Source organism: Eschscholzia californica, unplaced genomic scaffold (assembly GCF_041429995.1).
Source record: "Eschscholzia californica isolate CP2 unplaced genomic scaffold, dmEscCali1.0.p SCAF_2, whole genome shotgun sequence".
Classification (NCBI taxonomy): domain Eukaryota; kingdom Viridiplantae; phylum Streptophyta; class Magnoliopsida; order Ranunculales; family Papaveraceae; genus Eschscholzia; species Eschscholzia californica.
In genome coordinates, this window is record NW_028238309.1 from 28,532,786 (window position 1) to 28,557,086 (window position 24,301).

General features: G+C 35.7%; 1 protein-coding gene and 1 long non-coding RNA gene across 2 annotated transcripts; one reads left to right on the top strand and one right to left on the bottom strand.

Annotated features, from left to right (window-relative positions):
- Positions 1-24,256, bottom strand: LOC147557262 (protein trichome birefringence-like 41). Its single transcript, XM_086658215.1, has 5 exons — positions 23,950-24,256; positions 19,428-19,599; positions 10,675-10,850; positions 1,145-1,303; positions 1-354 (listed from the first exon to the last, which is right to left on the bottom strand). The coding sequence occupies exons 1-5, from the start codon at positions 24,219-24,221 to the stop codon at positions 48-50; spliced, it is 1,086 nt and encodes a 361-aa protein (XP_086514341.1). The 5' UTR covers positions 24,222-24,256; the 3' UTR covers positions 1-47.
- On the top strand, positions 15,187-17,857 carry LOC147557263 (uncharacterized). Its single transcript, XR_015233901.1, has 2 exons — positions 15,187-15,806; positions 17,475-17,857. It is a non-coding gene; the product is annotated as an uncharacterized LOC147557263 (long non-coding RNA).
- Positions 24,257-24,301: the final 45 nt, after the last annotated feature.

The following is a 24,301-nucleotide window of genomic DNA, read 5'->3' on the forward strand; positions in this document are numbered from 1 at the left end:
TTCAAAATATATAATTTATTGTGTAAAATTCTTACCACTAATAAATATTATGTTTTCGAGAGAACGAGATAATTGTATAGAATTTCGTTCCAAGTATCAGTAACACCAGCAACACACCAGTGGGTGCAATCCCTTGCCTTTGGACCACCAAGTCCATACATTGATGGATGCCCGTCTTTCCTCAGTTGCGAAAGAGTCGTTACGTCCAGCAAATACACTGGTTTCTTTATCGTTTTCAACACTTCTTTCATGGTGTCGACTGCAACTGGAGTTCCCCCCAAATATTTAGATCCCTTAATTGGTTCGGTCTCACCTAAACAACTCCTCATATACGGCTTATTCCAATCGGCCCCACTAGTTAAAAAATAGTAACGGTTAAAGATGAATGAAATAAAAAGAGCAACCATGCTACTTGGTTCGATAATAAATGACCAGACAACAAATGGTCCGAAGTTGCACGCAGAAGGCAAAACTTTTACGTGACGTTGGCATGACATCAAATATTTTGCTTTCTCCGACCATCTAGGCTATTCATTGTCAGGCCAAATAAATTTTCCATAAAAGAAATATCTACTCAGTTCACTCGTATGTAGGTGGCATCATCCTGATCAATGTTTTTACTAAGTTTATGAAAATCTCACATATTTAAAGTCGATGCTCAACGTTTCTACTAAGGTCGTATTTTTAATGTCTTAATCCGCCATGTTTCGTCTAATTGTGACTTGTTTTCCTCATAAACACAATTGTCATTCCAGATTGCTTTAGACAAACTCCTAAAGTAGATTTTCTTTTTATGTCCGACTCAAACTAACCCAAAATTAGTTCAGATGAGTCATGTAAAGAAATTTGGGTTACGGGTTACATGAAGCCAAATATTCTGAATAATGATAAGAGTCATGCGAAATCTCGAGTTAGGTTAGATATCTTTATTTGAGAAAAGGAACGCATTGCCTAAGACTTTGAGCATTCCGAAATATGATAAGAGTCATTCAAAATCTCGAGTCAGGTTACATATTTTTATTTGAAAAAAGAAAAGCATTGCCTAAGACGTTGAGCGTTCCGATTAATCACGTTACTTCCGATCTTTAAAGTAATGAGTCGTGGTATCTAACAAAATAATAATCATAGTTTCAGATTCGCTTACTAGTAATGAGAGGGAGAAACTCCTTGATAGAAGACTTTGGTCTTTTTAGGATCAATATTGTTGTCCACCCATTGTCCCCATGTTGTCAATGCTTTCTTGAAAGCAACCAAGCGATCCATGTCTTTGTATGTTTTGTCTCCATCTTGAATGTAGTCCCAACTGCAAGAATAACAAGATCTCAGAGCTTTGGGCAAAAAATTGTGTTCTCGAAATAATAATTACAATTTTGATCCCAAAAACACTATATCTAGAACTCTTTCTGGCTGTTGGTATTGGTCTTCCATTATCCAAAAACTAGCTCAAGAAGGGAGGCTTTCTTCTTTCAGTCTTTTATATTCAATATTCATCCTAAAAAGGTACTACGGTGTCTTTGACAACACTAAAATAAGTTACTTTTTTACTTATTTAAGTAGAAAAGTGAAAAAGTTAGTTTGATAACGTGAAAATTTTCTACTTCACCTAAGTTAAAATTTAACCTTCTTTTAAACTTCATATTTCACTTTACCAATTTTTTTATTTATTTATTTATTTCCGCTCCACCACCACTATACACCTCCACCACCACCACACCTCAAACCTCCACCACCACTGTATCTCAATCACCATCACCACTGTATCTCAACCACCACCACCACTACTGTATCTCAACCACCACGTACCATACCTCCACCACTACTGAACCGCCAACCCCACCACCACCGTACCTCCACCACTATACCTTTCCACCACCGTACCTCCACCACCACTGTACCTTTCCACCACTACTGTACCTTTCCACCACCATACCTCCACCACCACCATTATACATCCACCACCACTATCTCATACCTCCATCGTACATCCACCACCACCATACCTCCACCACCGTCGTGCCTCCACCAACACCATCTATTGAAGTAAATTGAAGAAAAGGAAGATATCTAGAAGATATCTTCCCAAGATAGAAAGAAATACATAATATAGCAATTGTAATTTTAATTGTTTCCCCTTTGTAATATTTCCTTATTTATTATTTCTCTACAAACCCTATTGTAATCTCTATAAATATGTACCCAAAATTATCAATGAAATCACCTTTGATAATTATATCTCTTGTGTCTCCTTCAATTTATTATGGTATTAGAGCACAATTAATATTTCCTGGAGTTTTTCATAAAAATTATTGGTTTCTTCGGCTTTTATTCAAGGAGCTCTACGGATTCTTATTATTTTAATCTTTACATCATCTTCAAAGGTCAGTTATCAACAATTTTTATTTTTATTTTTTTCCAATTTTTTCGAATTTTTTTCGAATTTTTTGCGACAATTTTTAACCAATTTTAGGTTAAAGACACATTCTGTTCTGTTCCGGAACAGGTTAAAGACACATTCTGTTCTGTTCTGGAACAAGATTAGCCCTAATCCGGATTCATCCAATACTAGAATAGACCTAATCCGGTCTGTTCCCATACCAGAACATAATAATTTTAAAACCGGAATAGACCTAATTTTAAAACCAGAACATAACTCAACACGACCCAAATCGGAACCAAAAACAAATTTTCGGTTCCCGACTTCCTGTTGTCTTCTCCGACGAACTTACCCTTTAGGGTTTCGGATTTCCCGCCGGAATAGTGTGATTCGCCTCTTCAGACGACAAGACCTCCACGAATACACACCTGGACCCTCTTCTCGTCGGAAATTCATCACGAGAACTTTCAATTTTACTACTGGCCGAGAGCGACAGTTCCAGAGAACTTTCTCTCTCTACAAATCCTCCACATTTGATCACTGTTGGTGGACGAACTCACTCGATTCGAACTCCTTTCCCTTTGATTACCTTTTTCCATAGGTTGATTACGACTTACCTATTGGTTTCAAAGAAACCCTAAATTCGGCTGGTTAAAACAACCTACCGGAACCCTAATTTAGCCGGCGGCAATCATCCCGAATCAGGTGACGGAGTCAAATCTAATTGACTCCCGTCTTGCCCCATTGACCGGACTTTTTCACCGACCTTTGACTTTGACCAGGTCCATTCGTATTTGACCCAGACTTCTGACTTTGACCGACCCAAATTTGACTTCTTTTTGTGACATCTCACGTTTGTGACGCTTTTTTTTTTCCAACAGTACATAACTGTTTGGACTATTTGTGATAGTATACTGTCCCTTTAACTTCCCAACACTTCTGTTAAGTTGTGACATTCTGGGCTGTCCCTTTTATTTCCTAACACTTCTGTTTGGACTATTTGAGACAGCACCTACTTCTTTTTTCTTTCCGACACTTCTGTTAGTTGTGCAAATTCTGAACCGTCCCTTATATATTATTGTGACGTTGATTTTAAAATAGATTATTTTCTTCTATTCTTTACAGAACAATGACTTCTGGACAATCTGCCAACATCAGTGATCTGAACTCAAATTTAGATGACACTCCACCGATGACAGACACTACTCCTCCTCTTCAACAAATATGTGAGGCTTATTATGTGCATCCTTCGGACAATGCCACTTCTGTTGGTGTTAATCCCGTTCTTACCGGTCCAGACTATGCTGAATGGGCTCACAGTATGCACGATGCTCTTATCATTAAAAATAAGCAAGGTTTTATCGATGGGTCGCTCCCTAAACCGACGGATCCTGCGCAACTTCATGCATGGATCCGTTGTGACACCATGGTGGCTGCTTGGATATCCAATTCTGTCAGCGAGGAAATCCGACGTAGCACGAGACGTTCGTCTTCTGCTTTTGATCTTTGGAAGAATTTGAAGGAGCGTTTTGCTACGTCTAACGCTACCTACATTTATCAACTGAAGAAAAAGATTTCTGCCCTTACTCAGGAGCACCAGACTATTTCAGCTTATTATTCTCAGTTGAAGTCTTATTGGGACGAATTGGATGCTATCATTCCACCCACTTCATGTGCTTGCCCTGTTGGCAAAACAACTATTGAATATCATCTTACCTCGCGTACGATTGAATTTCTCATGGGTCTTCATGAACGTTATTCTGCGACTTGCAATAACATACTTCTCATGGAACCACTACCTTCTCTGGCCAAGGTATATAATTTGGTCATTCAAGAAGAGCAGAAAAATAAGATCAATGCTCCTTTTGACTTTCACGCTTTCAACGCTAAGATCACGGCTGCTAACAAGTTGAAAGAAAGTGATTTACCTCGCCCAAAAAATAAGCGAGTTCGTCCTTATTGTACTAAGTGCAACCTTCATGGACACATTGCTGACACTTGTAACAGAGATGTAATATGCACTCATTGCAAACGTCTCGGTCATTCTGTTGATCGATGTTATCTCCTACATGGTCGCCCCCCCTCGTCCAGGTGGTGCCCGTAGCACTTCTCAGGGTTCCAGCTCTTCTCCAGCTCCAACTCTTACCAGAGAAGACTATGACCGCATTATGGCAGTTATCAATGCACAAACTCCTTCCAGTTCTGCTATGATGTCAGGTACTTCCCTATCTCACCCTTCTGTTTGGATTGTTGATAGTGGTGCTTCAAACCATGTTTGCTTCTCTCTAGATGCTTTTAGCTCTTATGCTTTAGCACCACCATCTTGTTATGTTCAAATTCCTGATGGAGCGACTTACTTAGTCAAATACATTGGCAGAGTCGTCTTTTCCGACTCTCTCTCTATTGACCAAGTTTATTACATTCCTAATTTCAAATTTAATTTGATGTCTGTAAATCAGACTTGTAAATCTTTGAAATCTGGTATTTATTTTGATTCAACTCATTGCCTTTTTCAGACGATCTCAAATCATCAGGAGATTGGTCGGGCTGATGCTATTGATGGACTCTACATTCTCCGTCGGAATTTTACTGCACTTGCTTTGAATAAGTCAATCGACGTCTGGCACCGTCGACTTGGACATCCTAATTTAGGCCGTTTACGTACTTTATCAGAACGTTTCCCGTTTATTTCCTTTAATAAGTCGCATGAATGCGTTGTATGCCCTATGGCAAAACAATCTAAGTTGGTTTTTAATAAAAGTAGTAGTTTTAGTACTTTTGCTTTTCAACTTATTCATGCTGATATTTGGGGACCCTTTCCGGTTCCATCTTTAACCAACAAATGTTATTTCCTCACACTTGTTGATGACTTCTCCAGATTTACTTGGACATTCCTTATGCAAACCAAGTCTGAGACTAAAACACATTTAAACTTCTTTTTTCAGTTTGTTTCTAAACAATATCATAAGAAGATTAAATCTATATCCTCGAGTCCTGAAAATACATTTTCAAACCCGATTGAAACATTTCGTTCTGATAATGGAGCCGAGTTCTTATCCAATGATCTCCAAACTTGGTTCCATTCTCATGGAATTCTCCATCAACGCAGTTGCGTCTCCACACCCGAACAAAATGGTGTCGTCGAACGTAAACATCGTCATTTACTCGATGTTGCTCGCGCTTTGCGTTTTCAAGCACATCTCCTTTTAAAATTTTGGGGGGAATGTTTAAAAACGGCAACCTATTTAATCAATAGAATGCCGACTCCAACACTTTCATACAAATCTCCTTATGAAATGTTATATGATTCTCCACCGGACTACTTAGCTCTCCGAGTTTTCGGTTGTTTATGTTTTGCAACCAATACCAACATCCAAAATAAGTTCGATCATCGAGCTAAACCTGGAATATTTGTTGGTTATCCGCCTGGGAAGAAAGGATACACCATTTACGATTTAGAGACACACAATCTCTATGATTCCCGGAACGTGCGTTTTTTTGAGGATAAGTTCCCTTTCGCTGAACGTCAATCGACATTCTCTGAACCTACCTCCTTCACTCCGCTTTCATCGGACGCCTATTACTTCAGTCCCATCGACGATACCCACTCGCCTCATCCGGACTTGTATACTCTCCCGTCTTTGGTCGACGACCATTCACACTCTTCCACTGACGCGACCCCCATCCCACCTATTGTGTTAGACTCCTCATCTTCCGCTGCTTCTTCCTCGGAGGAATCTCCCGAGCTTCCTTCTGACTCTGTTATTCCCTCGCAAGGTATTTCCCCTCTGCAAGGTGCTTCTCCTTCGAAAGAACCTTCACCTTCAAATTCTGACACCACCCCGGTTTCAGCTACTTCTCCCGAAGAACCTTTACCTTCTTCTCGACCAGTCCGTACAACGAGACGTCCTGCCCATTTGGCTGACTATCTTTGTTCTTGTACTACTGCACCTACGACTTCCACAAAATATCCCTTAACTGACTATGTCAGTTTTGAAAAATTCACCCCTTCCCATCGAGCATTTCTTACTTCCGTTGTCAATACGGAAGAACCCACATCCTATTCCGCCGCCAAGGCTTTTCCAGAATGGCGTGCTGCAATGGATAAGGAAATTCAAGCTCTTGAACAAAATCAAACTTGGTCATTAACTCCCTTACCCCCGGGAAAGAAACCAATTGGTTGTAAATGGGTGTACAAAATCAAATACCGCTCTGACGGATCAATTGAACGTCATAAAGCGCGACTCGTTGCCAAGGGTTATACCCAAGTAGAAGGCATCGATTATCATGATACTTTCGCCCCAGTCGCCAAATTGGTCACTGTTCGTGCACTTCTTTCCGTTGCTGCCATTAAAGATTGGCCCCTCCATCAGTTGGATGTGAATAATGCTTTTCTCCAAGGTGACTTGGATGAAGAAGTCTACATGACTATTCCACCTGGGTTTTCCAGGACTGGTGACCACAAAGTATGTCGCTTGCACAAATCCCTTTACGGATTAAAACAAGCTTCTCGACAGTGGTTTGCCAAATTTTCTACCGGCTTACAAGCTGAAGGTTTTAAACAGTCATCTTCTGATCATTCACTATTTTGTTTTTTTTGATGGTCCGACTGCCATTTACGTCTTAGTTTACGTAGATGACATCATTATCACCGGCAATAATGCCTCGAAAATTTCATCTCTTCAATTACGTCTCGAGAAACGTTTTTCTCTTAAAAACCTTGGACGACTTTAATACTTTCTTGGAATCGAATTATCTCGTTCCCCAAAAGGCATTTTCCTTTGTCAACGCAAATACACGTTGGACATTCTTCGCGACTCGGGTCTCCTCAGAGCTAAACCAAGTCTTTTTCCTATGGAACAACACTTAAAGTTATTACCTACTGATGGTACGCCATTAGACGATCTAACTTCGTTTCGGCGTCTTATTGGTCGACTTTTATATGTCACGGTGACTCGTCCTGACATTTCATTTTCTGTGAATTACCTTAGTCAATTCATGCAAAATCCTCACTCCAATCATATGGATGCGGCTACTCGAGTTGTTCGTTATTTGAAAGGCACCATGAATCATGGCCTCCTTCTCTCTTCGTCCAGCACTCTAACTATTTCTGGTTTTACCGACTCTGATTGGGCTAGTTGTCCCATCACCCGTCGCTCGACCACCTGCTACTTCACTATGCTTGGTTCAAGTCCGTTGTCTTGGAAGTCCAAGAAACAACCGACTGTTTCCCGATCCTCGGCTGAGGCAGAATATCGGGCTCTAGCTACACTCACTGCGGAACTGCAGTGGCTGAAATATTTGTTTCAAGACCTTCGTGTCTCAATTCCAGAACCCTTTCAGGTCTTCTGTGACAATATGGCGGCTATGCACATTGCCGCCAATCCTGTCTTTCACGAACGAACAAAGCATATCGAGATCGATTGCCATTTCGTTCGGGAGAAAATTGAATCTGGTCTTATTAAGACGACTCACCTTCGCTCTGCCGATCAGATAGCTGACATCTTTACGAAACCACTTGGTTCAGATCCATTTCATCGGTTACTCTCCAAGTTGGGCTTGATGCAGATTCCTTCCCCTGCTCCAACTTGCGGGGTGTATTGAAGTATATTGAAGAAAAGGAAGATATCTAGAAGATATCTCCCCAAGATAGAAAGAAATACATAATATAGCAATTGTAATTTTAATTGTTTCCCCTTTGTAATATTTCCTTATTTATTATTTCTCTACAAACCCTATTGTAATCTCTATAAATATGTACCCAATTCTATCAATGAAATCACCTTTGATAATTATATCTCTTGTGTCTCCTTCAATTTATTACCATCCCTATACATTCATCACCACCATCTTATACCTCCATCACGACAACCATCATACCTCCACCACTACCACCACCTCCGGCACCACCACTACTATCAATATCACCTCCACCTCTTTTAAAAGAGTAATAATGAAAATCATAAATAAATTTAATGGAAATCATGTATGTTTAAGAGAAAAAGAAAACAGAAAAGTAAATTACATTACAAAACTAACTTTTTGAGTTTTTTACTTATGTGTAACATTTTCGCCAAACGTACTTATGATAATTTTTCTTTTTTGAAGAAAAAGAACTTCTACTTTTGGTTGTCAAACGTAACACTAAAAATATTTTTTGTTGAATGACCTTGGTCCTCTTTCATCCAAAGGTTAACTGAAGAGGTGAGGATTTCCCTCTTACTTTCAAACTTAATCTCAACGATTCCATTGAAGTTGCTGGAATGGTTTAAATAGCATTAGCATCCAATTCAACAGTTTGCATTAAAGCTACTATTAAGAAAACACCACGGTTACTATTAAGAAAACACCGATTGATACCATGAAGATTGTTATTTATCTTTGTCTATATTTTCTCTTGTATTTGTATTTATCCTTTTTATCCTAATTTATCTTATATATACTTGTAATCACTTTGATAAGGAATACAACACAGAACCATTTGAACTCATCTCTTCTTTCCTTTTTTATCTGTCGGCTTCTCTCTCTAAGTCTCAACTACTTTCGTTCTTCCTTATATATTCGGGTTCAATAACATCACATGGTATCTGAGCAGGTTAATCAGTCTTGATCTAAGCTTTCACACTTTCTGATTTTTTTAATCAACCTTGTGATTTAATCATCAATCAATCATTCAGTCGAGTAATTCGCATGTCCCTAGTTATCTTGTGGTAACTTTCATCTTAAATCGAGATTGACATATTTCTCAGATATTATCATCGAGAGATCCCACAATTCCTCTCTGCAATCCACTTGGTTGTTTTAATGTGGTTGTTTTTCTACGCGAAAGTTATAAATGGTATAGTAGTCAGGGCATTAATCTGAAGGAGATTTCATTCGACCAAAGATGCAACACGAACGATTTGTCGGATTGGACAATTGATGAAGAAGATCATCAAGTTCGGACGATTTAGGGATCGTAGTGTTTAGCTAGAAACCAACTACGATCGTCAAATCATGGGGTGATTTACGGCTAACTTCATCCAGATCCTATATCGGGTTACACCAAAGAGTATCAATTTGATTGGAAGATATGACTAGAGGGATGAGACATATAAACATGGGTTAGACCCATAAATATGTCCAAAAGGGCTGAAGAAACTCAAAGGGAAAGATAGTACGAAGGCCCGAACAAAGGGGTATTTGGGTCCAGGACTTAAGAGGCAATTAAAGGCCCATTAGTGGGCCAACCATGCCTTGGCCGGCCACACTAATAGAGCCGGCCAGATCTGCCCTCTTAGGGCATGTCTTGTCCAGCCATAAGAGAGGGAATAGAGAAATGGAAAATAGTTTCTATTTATACAAAATCCTAAACCTCATTTTATTTTGGTCTTTTAGGAAACCTAATTAGGATTGGACTCTAACTTTGGATTCTATATAAGGACCTCGTTAGGAGAGAATTAGGGGTCGAGAATTCTCAAAGTTAATTCTATCTCTACAAAACTAAGTAGAGAAAGAATAAATCCCAACTATTTATCTACTCTAAAGAAGAAGGTGTTCTTTTCGTCTAACCACCATTAAAGTTATAGAGCTAAACTTGAGGTGGGAGATTAAGTGATTACCCGGTGTCTCAAGTAGAGGAGCTACAATTCAGATGCGTGTAAGTTAGAATCTCAATAATTATGTTGTTCATATGCTTTTCGACAATCATACCATCACATTTTAGATATTACATTCTTCTAAGTGTAGGTATGTGATTCGATTTTTAGTTCACCTAGACTCCTTTTTATAAAAGCTTATTTTGAAAGTCTAGGTATATATTAACTCAAATTGAGATTCATAAAGCTAGATATAAAGTTTTCTGCTTAAATTTAAACTCAAATTTAATGTTATCATTATCATCCTGTTTGTTTTTTTTCTTCCTCTATGATCAGTACTCAAGCTTCAATTTCTCTAAGTTTTTCTCTAAGGGGAAAAAACCCTTGATTTTACTTGCGATGGCAAACCCGATTCCCGTTAAGCCCATTGTTGGCCTCTAACCATGGCAAGCTTTGTGCAAGACATTCATGATTGTGTCCAATCACGAGCCCGCCTGCTCGGTCGATTGCCATTAAATATATGGTACCCAGAAAGCCCGAGCCTGGATTCGAGGTACCCATGGGTGGCTGAGCCCGCAGACCAAATTCGTAACCCTACTTTTGTATACCTCTCATTAACTAACTTTCCATCTCTATCTTACTTCCAGTTGTATTTATACTTATCTTGTTTGTACATTTCAGATCATTAAGATATTGCAAGAGAAGAGTCCAGAGATATCTCACGGTTGTTTAGGGCCTCTGCGATCCCACCAATGCCAAGTATTGAAGATCAACATATCAAATTCTTTCCATATCTTTCCGCTTTCGATAGAATTTAGTTTTAACATTCGACCCATTGCTTCACTTACAACATCCACCAGATACACATTGTGTTGGAGCATGACTGATATCCCATATTCCTACAAAATAGTTAACAAGTTAAATTAGTTTCTAATACAATAATATTTCTTAAAAAAAAAGCAATGCTCTGTGTTTTTAGAAACAAGAATGATCAAATACGGTAGAGTACTAAAAGAGTGTAAGTGATGGGGTCTTAGCATATCACAAAAATGAAAATCTCACACCTTGGTAAATAAATTTTAAGACCTTTTTAATTATTGTCAATTAATTTTGAGTTAGGTATCTAAAATTTAACATTGTATTAGACCTAGGCTCGCATGTAATAAACAAGACTATCACATACAGACACCTCATTCAACAAAATAGACATCTAAGGTTGTGTTTGATGTAAGGGAAATAATTCCATGAAAATAAAAGAGTTTCATGGAGAGTCTCCCACAGAATTTATTCCGTGGAAATAAGAGTTCTTTCTTTTGGTAGTCATTTATTATTTCGTGAAATTACAAACTCTATTATTTGGTTGACAACAAACTTCTATGAATATAATATTCATCTAAGAGTTTTTATTTACTCTTTATGTAGTCAAAATGACATTTTTACTTTTATGTAGTCAAATGACATTTTTACCCTTATGTAGTCAAATGACATTTTTACACTTATGTTGTCAAAATTACATTTTTACCCTGATGTGTCCAAATTACGTATTTAACCTTATGTTGTAAAATTATATTTTTACCCTATGTTGTAAAACTATTTAACCTTGTGTCACTTTGGTAACTTAAGAGTAAGCATGCCAAGTTATTAATAAAACAAGATAAAAAAAAATTCTACTAATATAAAAGGGTAAAATTGTTAGTGTAAAATACCATTTTTATAAGATAAAGGTAAGAACGTCATTCAGACCACATAAGGATAGACTGTCACTTAGGTATTAAAAAAGGGTAAAAATGTCATTTTGACAACATAAGGTAAAATGTCAACTTGATATTATAAAAGGGTAAAAATGTAATTTTTCGCTACATAAAACCAAAATGTCATTTTGATAACTTAGTAACATGTCAATTTGGTAAGAAGGACAAAAATGTCATTTGCCCAATATATAAGTAAAAGTGTATTTTGCTAAATTGTATGAGTAAAAATATCATTTTGAACATAAATGGAGATAAATATTAGGTTTCAAGTATCCCAATATGTTGAAATATTTTTATTTTGATTTTTGACTTTCGATAGAAGTTAATTCCTAAGGGAAGCAAGGAATTCAAAGTTGACTATGTCATGGAAGTAGATACTCCAGGGAATTAAAACCATGGAAATATTCTTCGTATCAAACTGTGGAAATACATATTTCCATGGAAATAGGTGATGTCAAACACACCCTTACAAAGAAAGAAAAATATATGACCAAGGAAAAAATATGTAGATTTGTCGGGGTTTTATTAAATAGAACTGGTCGATAAAAAGATATTGTTACTTTCGGTATACCAATTCACCGAGTTGACTAATTAGCCAGTCTCTCAACCGAGTCAATGATTGAACTGGTTCTTACTTTTATTTTAGTGGTGAACCAATCGAAATATTTTCTTGCAAATTAATCTAGACAAACTAACGAAGACAACAATTCAATGTGTTTGATATTTCTAAGAAATAGTGTTTGTTATCCATAATAGCTGATTTGTAGTCGAATCTCACTATCGAATTAAAATTGAAAAAAGGAATTGTATTCTTTCTGTTTTCCAGATTTATTACTTTAAAATCAATACACTTATTGATAAAAAATCACAAATTCTTTGATTTGGAAATCAAAGAAATGGAAAAGAAGAAGAAAAGTTTGAGGATTAAAAAAAATGTTTTAATCGAGGAGTCATATTACTTTTCCCTTAAGACAAATGACGTCTTCTATAGTAGCACATAATTATTAGCATATATCTCCCCTAACGTAACGATTAAAGGTTCAATATTGTGGTACTTCGAACCAGAAAACAATCGAACTCAAATGTAGGCTAACCTTTGTCTTAACGCAAATAGACGGGACCTACTTCTTATGAAATTCTTCTAAAAACTCTTGAATATTATTTTCAAAATCTATAAAATGAAAGTCTTACAATGTGTGATGTTATAGGGAAAACGGAATCAAATTTGGAGTTGATTGCCATATTTATAAAATTGAGTTTAAACATGTTTTTGGGACATGTTTGTTGAAGTAGGGACACATCTGATGATTGTTCAGTGTATGATGAGACATGAAAATGTCCCATCTCAGTCGTTTAATCTAAATGAGTTAATCTATTTCGAAGCGTTAATCTAAAAGACACACACGAGAGGCATTTTGGTCATTTGGAGATAATGTTAGTCAAGTAATTTTGGCCAACATTGATATTCAAATGAAAGCTATAGTTCAAGACGAAACCCTAGCCAAAACAGAAGTCGAATCGGAGTCCGAATGAGAAAGTTAGTCCAAGTCAAAGTTCTGAGTCAAAGATAGATTAGCAAATCAGCTAGATAACACGTTCCACGCAATCTGACGGCGAGGTTGAACATTTTTGGTACACTAGTGGGCACGCGCGGGCAGTATTGGGGATCAGTCCTAACGCTCAAACTGTGCAACGCGACGCAAGATAATTCGATATTCCTGTACTTGCACTGAAAAATCCCACGGTCGGTTTAACTCCCATACAAGTGGCTTAATCTGACGAGGAGTGTCGCACAACGTTTGTCCTCTCGAGAAGTACATAACAAGGTCTCCTTTACTACTCGCGCACCAGCCAAATCTGTATTTCTCAAATTCAATTTTCTCTATTCAAATTAATTCCAAAGGATGGAATGTTTCAAAATCAAAACAGGAGGTGGAGAGGGAGAGAGCGTGAAAGATAAAGATTGAGAGTTTATTTTGCAAGAGAAATGAGACAAAGAAGGAAAGAGATTTTTGAAAGAGAGATTTTCAGATAACATGTAATAGCTAGAAAGTTAGATAGATGGAAGGATTCACAAAAAGATGATTGAGTCAGTATATTTGGAGATTGATGGAGCAAGATTGACATTTCTAGATTGAAATAAAGAGAGAGCGGGAGAGCTGCTTTCAGAAAGAGATTGAAGAGAAATTTGAGATATCCTTATAGATAGAAAGAAATTTTACAGAGATGGAAATTCAGGGTGCCCAAAGGGGCTCTCGGCTACTAATATCTTCTCTCTTCTATTCTTATGGTGGCCAATACGTGGACAACCGTTTTTTTTATATGGACAACTATTTTCGGGTCCGGTGTGAGTCAACTATGCTTGACTTAGTTGACTTTGATTTAATAAGGGGACAACTCCATAAGGCTTTAAATACTAAAACAATAATCAATCGGAGGACTATACTCGAATTGGAAAATAAAAACCTAAATATCATTCTTCTTCTTTGTCACCGACAAAAAAAATTTCTTGATGTAGTTGTGCGATACAACAATACATCCGTCTGGGTTTTTATGGTTTGTGAGATTCATAGCTAGTAATTTGTTTGTGGTTATTTGATGCTTGGAGTCTGAGTTGTTTGAAGTAACACATGGAGAGAGAAATCTAGAGAGAGAAAGATGAAAGCAAGGCAAAGATAGTACAACTTTTAGTTTCACTCAGACCTATTTCTAGTGAAGATCAAACCACCTCAGAAAAGTATAAAAAGAGATTGAAAGAGTTGATGTCAAGATGAATTTGATGAATGTAGTGAATTTAAAATGACCCATGATTTCTATTCACATTCTTTACTACTTCTAGATTTTTAGTAGTTTTAGTTTTTCATTAACAAAATCAATTGATTCTTGGAGAAGGGGTTTTGGAATTGGAGAAGCTGGTAATCTCTTTGAGGTTCCTAATAAGTATGTTCCTCCTATCAATCTTGCCTGCTAAACCTTTCTCTCTCTACCCCATTCAAATAAAAACGTATTTATGTTGGCGGCTAGACCCATTTTCCCTGTTGTTCTGTTAATATGTTTGTTGATCATTCATTGGAATACTTGAGTTGTTTTCTACCAATGGTCGAGAATCTGTCACTCAGACACATCATCGTCAGACTTACTTGAGAAAGATCTATTTGATTTTGTCATGATCAACAATCTTCCTACAATTTCCTCTCTCTACAAATTTGGGTGTTGGTGATGAAGATGAAGTTGTAGAAGAAGAAGACCAAACTTTAGGGTTTATAGAAAATAGAGGGAGGAGTTAAAATAATACATCTAATTCTAAGAGGACTTGGATGAAAATAATAGAGAATTGTCCCCTTAAAAACTGGTGTCCACATAAAATTTTTAATTTTTCTAGTTGTCCACATAAGATAGTTGTCCATATAAGAAAAACGGTTGTCCACGTATTGGCCACCATTCTTATCAATATAAGAACACTTTAGAGAGATAAAAAGGGGATGTCATCTTATCTTTAGCTCAAACAAGATCTCGATTGAGGGGTCTTCATTAGTTTTTGGGTTCTTGATCATCCTCTATGTTCTTCTTCTCTGAACTTTCATAGAGAAAATTTCAAAGAAAAAAGGAGAATAAAAGAGAGAGGGAGAAGTCTTCAATGAGCATTATAAACAGAGAGAGCAGAGCAATTGAGTTTGATTCTTTTTTTTGTTTTTCATCTTCTCTGTAAGAGTTTGGATAGAACCAACTTTGTAGAGAAAAAGATAGAAGTAGAAAATAGTGAGAGGTGAAGAAGATAACAGATTCATAGAGAAATTGTTGTAGAGAGAGCGAGAGAGGATATCTTATGGGTTATTTTTCTTATTCTTTCTTTTTCTTCTTCTCATAGATAGATTATAAAAACAGAGAACACTTCTGATGAGAAGAAAGTTATAGAGAAGGAGAGAGAGTTAGGACCTATTAGTCTTTTTGTGAGAGAAAGATTAAAGAGAATGCTAATGCGTTGAGTTTTCTTTGTCTTTGTGAGAGGGACTGGATAAAAAAAATTCATCGCACTCCATCACCACCATCTTGCTATACTCATCATCATCATCACTAAGAAACAACTAGGAGCATCTTTATTTGGTAATCTCCTTCACATTTAGCTCTGATTTTGCAATAAGCTCCTTACTTATAATTCTTATGATGCTTATGATATGATGATCATGAGCAGCTAGTTTTCTTATCTAGGGTTTTTGATGTAGTCTATGATGTTATTACTTTCTTGATGTGATTAAATTGGAGTCCATCCGTCCTTTGCTTGTTTTTGTCTTAATTGCACTTATTCTCAATTAGTGATTCGTTCTTCATTGTGCATGCTTCTTTAGATGATATTGCATGCTTAGACTAAATGCTTTGATGGATTATACTTCTTAGTTGATGCATAATAGTTGGTCAATTAGTATATAGGGGATCGATGCATACGCCTTTAGTTTTGTCGTTTTAACGAAGATACCTTCCGGGCTTTTGATAATTCATGTTTTAAAGCCCGAGTAAATAAAGGAAGGGGTTGACTGATCAAATTAGATCATCTTTAGAATTGTTCCATGGATCTATGAATTCGAGACCCTAGGCTTTCTCCCCCATTGAGTTTATTTTATCATTTTTGTTTATTTTCTTTTCGTATTTTATTTTTTCGTTTCACCACTAAAACCACTTTTGAAAAAATCTTACTAATTCTATGTTTCAGATCAAGTTTGAGTAGTCTTTGTGGATCGACCCCGGTTATACTGAATTTTATTATTTGACCCACGTATAATATTGCGGGTGTACCGTTTTTGGGAACATTAGTGCACAAAGGCAACGGTTCTTGAGAAGAAGCATCAGTTAAGATCTAAACCCTTGGATCTTCTAGGAATGGTAGAGAAAATGTGAGCCCTCTAATCTGGCTCATGCCCGAAACTATGGTGAAGCTTAAAAACAAGGAAGTTTTACACCACATTGACTGCCCATTAAATTGAACAACTGTTATAATTATAACATTTAGGTGTGATATGAGTCGTCAGATTTGGACGTTCTCTCATTGCAAAATGATCTTTAATCAAGGAGTAGATATCACAGAACCATTGGGATTATTTCATTTAGGTGTGGTAAGTTGTAAACCAACGAGTAACTATCATGCATCTGGTTCCTTTAATTCTAAAAATTTTCATTTGTGTTCATTTGGACCTTGTAAAACGTGGTTTTCATGTGTGATCTAGAGAAGTTTGTCATTGCGACCTTCTCATAAAACTAGCACTTGGCACACACACATAGCTTATTCTAATAAAGGTATCCTGCCATACCTTATGTCAGAGGTAATTTTCTTAGATTAAGGATTTATTAAAAGAATTGAGCTTAACCTCGTCCTTGTAGGCAACATCGAGTCATTCTGGTAACAGGAAAGAGATAAATTTCTTCGAGTTTACAACCGAGTCCATATATAATCTTCATTTTCCCATTGACACTACATCTTGGATTCTCCTTTATGACTTCACTCGTTTACTTAGGAGGAATTCTCACGCCCCTTGATGAAACAATTACTAACTCTCTAGGTAACTTTTTTGTAAATGGATCTGTAGGTTATCCTTAGATTTGACATAATCTATTGTCATGACTTCTACTGAGAGATTTTACTTTATTACATTATGTCCTTGAAGAATGTGTCATAACTTACCGTTATACAGTTTACAATTTTCCGTGATAATAGTTGCCTTCATAACAATGTGTACATTTATTGCAGGCACTAACTTAGCGCTTATTGGACTCTTGCAGGAAGTGATGCCACCACTCTACCACGTTAATTCAGAATCTATTAATGATATAGCTATCAACTTTTCTTTCAGGACTCCCACGATATGGTAGCCCCACTCAGGGTGACTACGTATCCACTGGTTGATCACCAATATTTATGATCCAGTTGACATCTCCATATCCTTCGAATGCTTTGGGAAATTTGGTATATAATAGCCCATACTCTTTAGTCTATCTCAAACACTTGAGTCCCCTTAATATAGCAGTCTTGTCCTCCTTGACCGGATTGCTTGTAAACCTACTCAGTTTGCTTACTAAATATGCTATATCTCTGGACATGTATAATTCATCAAGTATATTAGACTCCCAATTATATATGAGTACCTTAAATGATTTACTCTAAATTATTGGTTGGTCTTTCGTAAGATATTTTGCTAACGCTCATCACACTTTTTTGCCCATTGTTTGAAATCGACTCCCTTAAACTTTTCCAGTTTTTCGGTATGGGTAGGACAAACGTTTTTCCATGCGACTTCACTAGTATTTACCATCTTTTTCCTTATCTAACAAAGAAAATAATTTAGCATACCTAAGTAATTCAATTGTCATAAGTTTGGTGATTTCGCTATACCGGTTCAACGAATTAACTCGAACAGTCTCTTGACAGAGTCACTGGTGAAACTGCTTGTTAATTTGATTTCACTTGTAAATTAATTGAAAATACTTTCTTTTTAAAGAGAAAGACTAAGGAAGAGAATAATTCAATATCTTTCATATTTCAGCCCAAATAGTATTCGTTATGTAGAATAGATGATTTGTGGTCGAATCTCCTTATCGTTTTAAGATTACAAAGGGGAATTATATTCCTTTAGTTTTTATTTTTATTTTAAAATGAATACAAATTTTGATTAAAAAAATAAGAATTTCTTTTATTTGGAAATCCGATAAATGAGAAAGAAAAATCAGAGGATTAGAAGAAAATGTTTTAATTAAGACGAGGTATAGCTCATTCCTAAAGACAATTGACACCATGTATATTGCCACATAGTTACGAACATTATTCTCCCAAGATACCACGATTAACGGTTCGATTTGCCAGTATTTCAAATCATAGAGCAGTCGAACTCAAAAGTAGACCAATTTTTGTCTTGATGTGCGAATAGACTGGACTTTTTTCTTATGAAACTTTCTTCTCAGGCTCTATAAAATGAACATATAACAATGTTTCATGCTCTTGAAAATATGAATTAAATGTGGAGGTGATTTGGATCCTATTTAATTCATATCAACTTGTCTTTGTGGATCTATCTCGGTCTTAACAGGTTTATTACTTGACGCCCATCCACTTTCTGTGTAACCCTTTTGGATCCATCAGGAAAAGTCGACTGCGATTTACACCTTTGGATATTCAAGAAACGGGAGGAGAGAATGTAACCCCTCGGATATGGCTCATATGTGAAAGTATCTCGAAGCTTAGACAATAGGGAGTTTTACACTCACTTTGACCACCTATTATGCATTAGGATTATTCCGTTTGGGTGTAATCTGAGTCGTCAGGTCTAGACGTTCTCTCTTTGCAAAATGATCCTTAATCTAACATTCCAATCTTACCTTTTAGTCCATATTTTAACCAAAAAACTTGAACGATAGTGTCTCATTCATTCAGAACTCGATTTGAGCGTTTCTTAAATCTAAACTTTAAGATCGACGAGACGAAGGGAATGAAACATCTTGTTTTTGAGTTAGGAGGTCTGAACCGATCCGAAATCGACTCCAATTCAAATAGAAACACCAATAAGTATTGTTACATTGAGAACTCTAGCTATTAAGATAACCAGCATTCTACCTCTGAACTAGCTTTGTTGAGATGTAGAATTCTCGATTAGATTTTTTATTCATTATTAGATGCCAAAAGCATAATATTCCAGAATGGGTTAAATCATCACACAACGGAGAAAAAGAAAGAAAACTTACCGTAAGGTTAAATGTGGTGACGGAGTCTTGACTTTGCACGGTGTATTTAGAATCTGGTACTGCAGAATGAAGTAAACAAACGAAAGATTCATACTGATTCAAGCTAAGTGAGTCCCCCACAAACATGATGCTTTTCCCTTTCAATTTCTCCAAGAAATCCTGACCGTTGAATCTGTACAAAAACCAAATAATAACTTTAAATTGTTTTACTAATTCATTCTAAAGAAATGAAATCAAATGATTAAGTTAATCAAATATTGGATAAGTTAATCAAATGTCCGCCATAGCACAACGTGGTGGAGGAACTTACTAGAAAGTAGGTCTAATCTAATGTGAAGCAGAGATGTGTGGGTATCTTACTAAAAGAACTCAGCTGCAAACTTCATACAAATTTACAAACAAAACAAATATCACACATGCATAAATTATGAAAGTACACACCTGAAAAAAATACCAATAATCCTCAATAAAACATAAAGAGAAAATGGAGGGTTTTTTGCTACAGGTCAAAATATTTATAGAGACCAAACTACAAATTTGTGAAACTAATTCCTTAATTTTCGAATCAAACTTTAAATATATAATGTTCAGTTTTGATAAAACTTATACGTTTAGAAAATATATGTCATTGTCTTTCTAACAAAATCTATTTTCAATACATTTTTCGCAAAATTTGTCATTTTTTTTTTCAATCTGGGTTTGCGAATCTCCCAGACATGGTTTGCAGAATGCAAACTCAGTTTGTAAATCTTACGAACACGGTATGGAGAATGCAAACTCAATTTGCAAACATGGTTTGCAGATAGAAAACTCCATTTGCAAATATTTCCAACTTGATATGCAAAATGCAAACTTGACCAGCTAATCTTGCAACTCGATCTGCAGATCTCACAAACTCGACTTGCAAATCTCGCGAACTCGGTTTGCGGAATGCAGAATGAGCTTATAGATTTTGCAAACTCATTTTGGAGGTCTCGGAAACTCAGTTTACAAATCTAAAGCAAAAAAAAAACGATTTGAAAGTTTATTCTTCTTCAAATTTGAGGAAGCCTCTTCTTCAAATTTGACAAAGCTTTCTTCTTCTTAACGACCTGATGTTAGTGAACAATGAAAACAAAGCGAAGTTAAAACCTCTAAAACCTAATTATTTTAATCCATAACAAAAATCGAATCAGATCTATAAACTCTAATGCAATAAATAAGTTAGAGAGAGTTGAAGAATATCAGTGAAGCTTCGTTTTCGTATATAATGGTGAAGCTTCGTCTTCCTCTTCGTTTCTAAAACAGAACATTCTCTAGTTAAATCAAATTGTAAGTGCTTTTAAACATCAAATAATCAAATGTCATGTAAGTGTTCTTCGTATCTCGGTACAATTTGAAATATGTAATCTAGGGGTTCGACTATTCAACCCTATTATGCAAATATCTTTTCTTTTATCTCTTATAATTCTTCATACCCCCTAAAATTCTAGATCGACTTTTTGAGGTTGATGTTTTTAGACCAGATTCTGGTATTGCAAATTTGCAATGACAAGGATCTTAAATCATCGTCGTTGAAGAAAGAGAGAGAATGAAGGACTAAGTGAATAGAGGAGAGAGTGAATGAAGGAGATAGTGATTGGAAGAATAGAGGGATTAAATAGGCAGATTTTATTTGAAGAAATAAGAGAGGGAATAAGCTTATTTTAGTTTAATATGTGGAAGGATAGTTTTGGAGCAACAAGATAGAAAATGATCTGATTGATAATTATATGTTGCAGCCGCTTTGGGAAAACGAAGAAATTTTCTGGGTTACAAACTTTTGGGTGGAAATAAAGAATAAAATTCAAACTTAGGCCCCGACAGTGCCTAGTATGTGGAAACTATAGGAAAATTGAGTCATAAATACAACGTCGTTTTTTTCTATGCTAAAATATGTCATCCTAATGTATATACCAACATTGGACGAGAAAGAAAGGAATAAAGCGAAAGCCAAACATCATCAAAACCATACCCCAGCAAACCAAATATTCATGTCGTACCTTCATGTTTTATTGTCGTCGAGGGAAGCCATTCTAGAGGTCGTTATGTTCCTGGGGTATGTCTATTTGTAGTTCTTGTTGAACTACCTATGTTTACATATATAATTCAGTCATTTATGCGTTTTGCTTTTCCTTTATGATCACTTTAGACCTTTTGATAGAGTTTCTGAAGCGTGCATAAACACAAAAACTATAGGATCTGACCTTCTTCTTGTATGACCCGTGGATGGAAGGCCACAGAAAGAGAAAAGTAAGAGAAAGATGAAGATGAGAAGAGAATGAACTCCAACGAGAATCTCTTACAGGCGACTCTATGCGGATGATACTAAAAGAAAGGTGTGTTTGTGGGGTGGGGGGGGGGGGGGGACTATCAAAGTTTGTTCTCCTGGAACACTTTTTTGTTTCCCTAAACACCGACTATATTTTTTATTTCACACATAAGTCGCAATTACACACAATAAACATGACATTCGTCGGTATTTTAAAATTAATTAATTTTTTTTGTTAATTATGTCTAATATCTTTACCTGAACAATCATTTTCTATAAACAAAATTGAGTGTCCCGGGTAAGTAAAAATGTTAATGGCTTTAAATGATGGTAAAAGTGGTACCTACAAAAATATGCCCCACGTGTGTTCATGGATTGAGAATATTCTCACATCTTAATAAAGGCCTTTGGTATAGGAAGAGCACTATCTGGTATAGGCGGTGCATTATACTTGCTATTGCTTTACTAAATTAGTTTAAGGAGTGCGTTATTAAGATTATCTAGTAAATAACTCTAAAATATAAGTACTTGAATAAAAAACAACGATAGATTTAATATTTTATTCATTCATGTAGTTTGGTAAACAACGCAACCGTAATATTGATCACTACTACATCACCATTAACATAACAAAACCTAAAAATTACATAAGTTTATTGTCATTATTGTCTTGGATACAAGCTTTTAGTGATTCCTCAAGATTTCATGAACGAGGCAGGAGGCAACACACATCTATAAAGAAGAGTCATTCGACTTAAACGAGTGCATCGACTTAAACGAATGCATCGACTTAAACGGGGACATCGACTTAAAAGAAGACATCGACATGAACACAAAATTATATAATGAAGATAATAAATTATGAAGTAAAAAAATTCTCTTTTGGTCTTTCTGTAGGGTTGAACAACATTTTTTGGATTTTCGGTCGTATTTGTTCCCCGCCGTAAAGGATTTTCGATATACAATGAAAAATGCAACAAATTTGACCGAAACAGATGAAATTTCAGTCATATCTGATGTGGATGAAAATTTTTTATTTTTCGGTGGCTCCTGTTGAAAATTTTCACTATTCTCATTAATGAAATTTGTTTATGCCAAGTCGAAACTGCTTTCATGTATATGTCGCTTATGTATTCTTCCTTGGAGCTGAGTTTTGTGTTAATCAATTAGGGTTTAGGGCCTCCATCCCTTTTTTACCGTGTAAAGTTTTAGGGTAGGGGGTAGGGGTTGATTTTTTTAGTCTAATCAATTTTTAGATATTTTGGAGAAAAAAAGGGTTTTTTGAGCTTACAACTTCATCACTAATTGGTAATTGAGTTTACTCCTTATCTAATGCATTGTGTATACTAAACATTGTTATTCCTATACCAAAGACCCTTAATAAATATGTGACTTTAACATGCATTCAATAGTCAAGTGAGGTATGAACATGCGGTTAAATAGTTATAATCTAGTCCCTTTGTTTGTAAGTTTTGTTGTGAAGTGAGGTATGAACATTGAAACCTTGTTTGTTTTTAGTGGATTTATTTGCCTAAAATAAAAACATGCATTCAATAGTCAAATAAAAGATTAAATGAGTATTTAATTATTTGAAAAAACTTTTTTAGGATCTTTTCATTCGTGATCTGTAGGTTCTTTTCTTTTTGTGACCTTTAAAGTCTTTTATTTAGTTATGGTAATGTTGTACTCCTTTCACTTCATGTTATAACTTGCTTTTCAAAGTTTTAAATCTGTGTTGTAATTTACTTTTGTAAATCTCATGTTGTATTCAAAGGAGTCAAAAATCTCAAAATCATGTAATGTTCTGGATTGAATTTCTACATATGAATAAATATTTTGGTTTAACTCAAAAGAATTTTGAAAAAACTAAACAAAACGTTAGTTGTACAAAAATGCATTTTCTCAATACGATACATAAAAATATTGAGCAATTTAAACGCAGACCACAAAATAAATAAAAGTATGCCTATAAATTATACAATTAGATCTTTTGAACCAAAAGAGCTAACATATTAGCCAATTAATAAAAAAACACGAAAATAAGAGAAACAACAAGGGAATTTTAGAAAAATCGATGAAGTTCAGATTATTAAAATTAAAATCTTTTGTGTCGATAAATAAAAGAAACAACCAAATCTTTTGTTGTCACTACTGATTAAAATTGACAAAAGTGTAATTTTATTGATCTAATTGCAATTGAAATTACTGAAAATGCAAAGGAAAACAAGTTACCTGACTAATTCACAACCTTGAGGCTTCCATCTATATTTTAGATATTGTTTATCATTTCGACCGTTATGTATACAGTTAAATTCCCGTCTAATATGTGGGCATTTTGATGAATCGTAAAGCGGATATGAATCGTCATATACCCAAGAACCTACGAAGAAATCACAATTCTTGTTGGTGGAATATAAATTGCTTAAATTATGAGTAGCATCTATTCCTTGGACTAAAATGAAGAACAATACAAGAATAGATCGAGAATTAACTAGGAATTCCATCTCTCTGAGAATTTTGTTGTACTTTGAAAAGTATTGGATTCAGAGAGATGGTTTAGTAGAGAGGGAGAGAAAGAGATTGA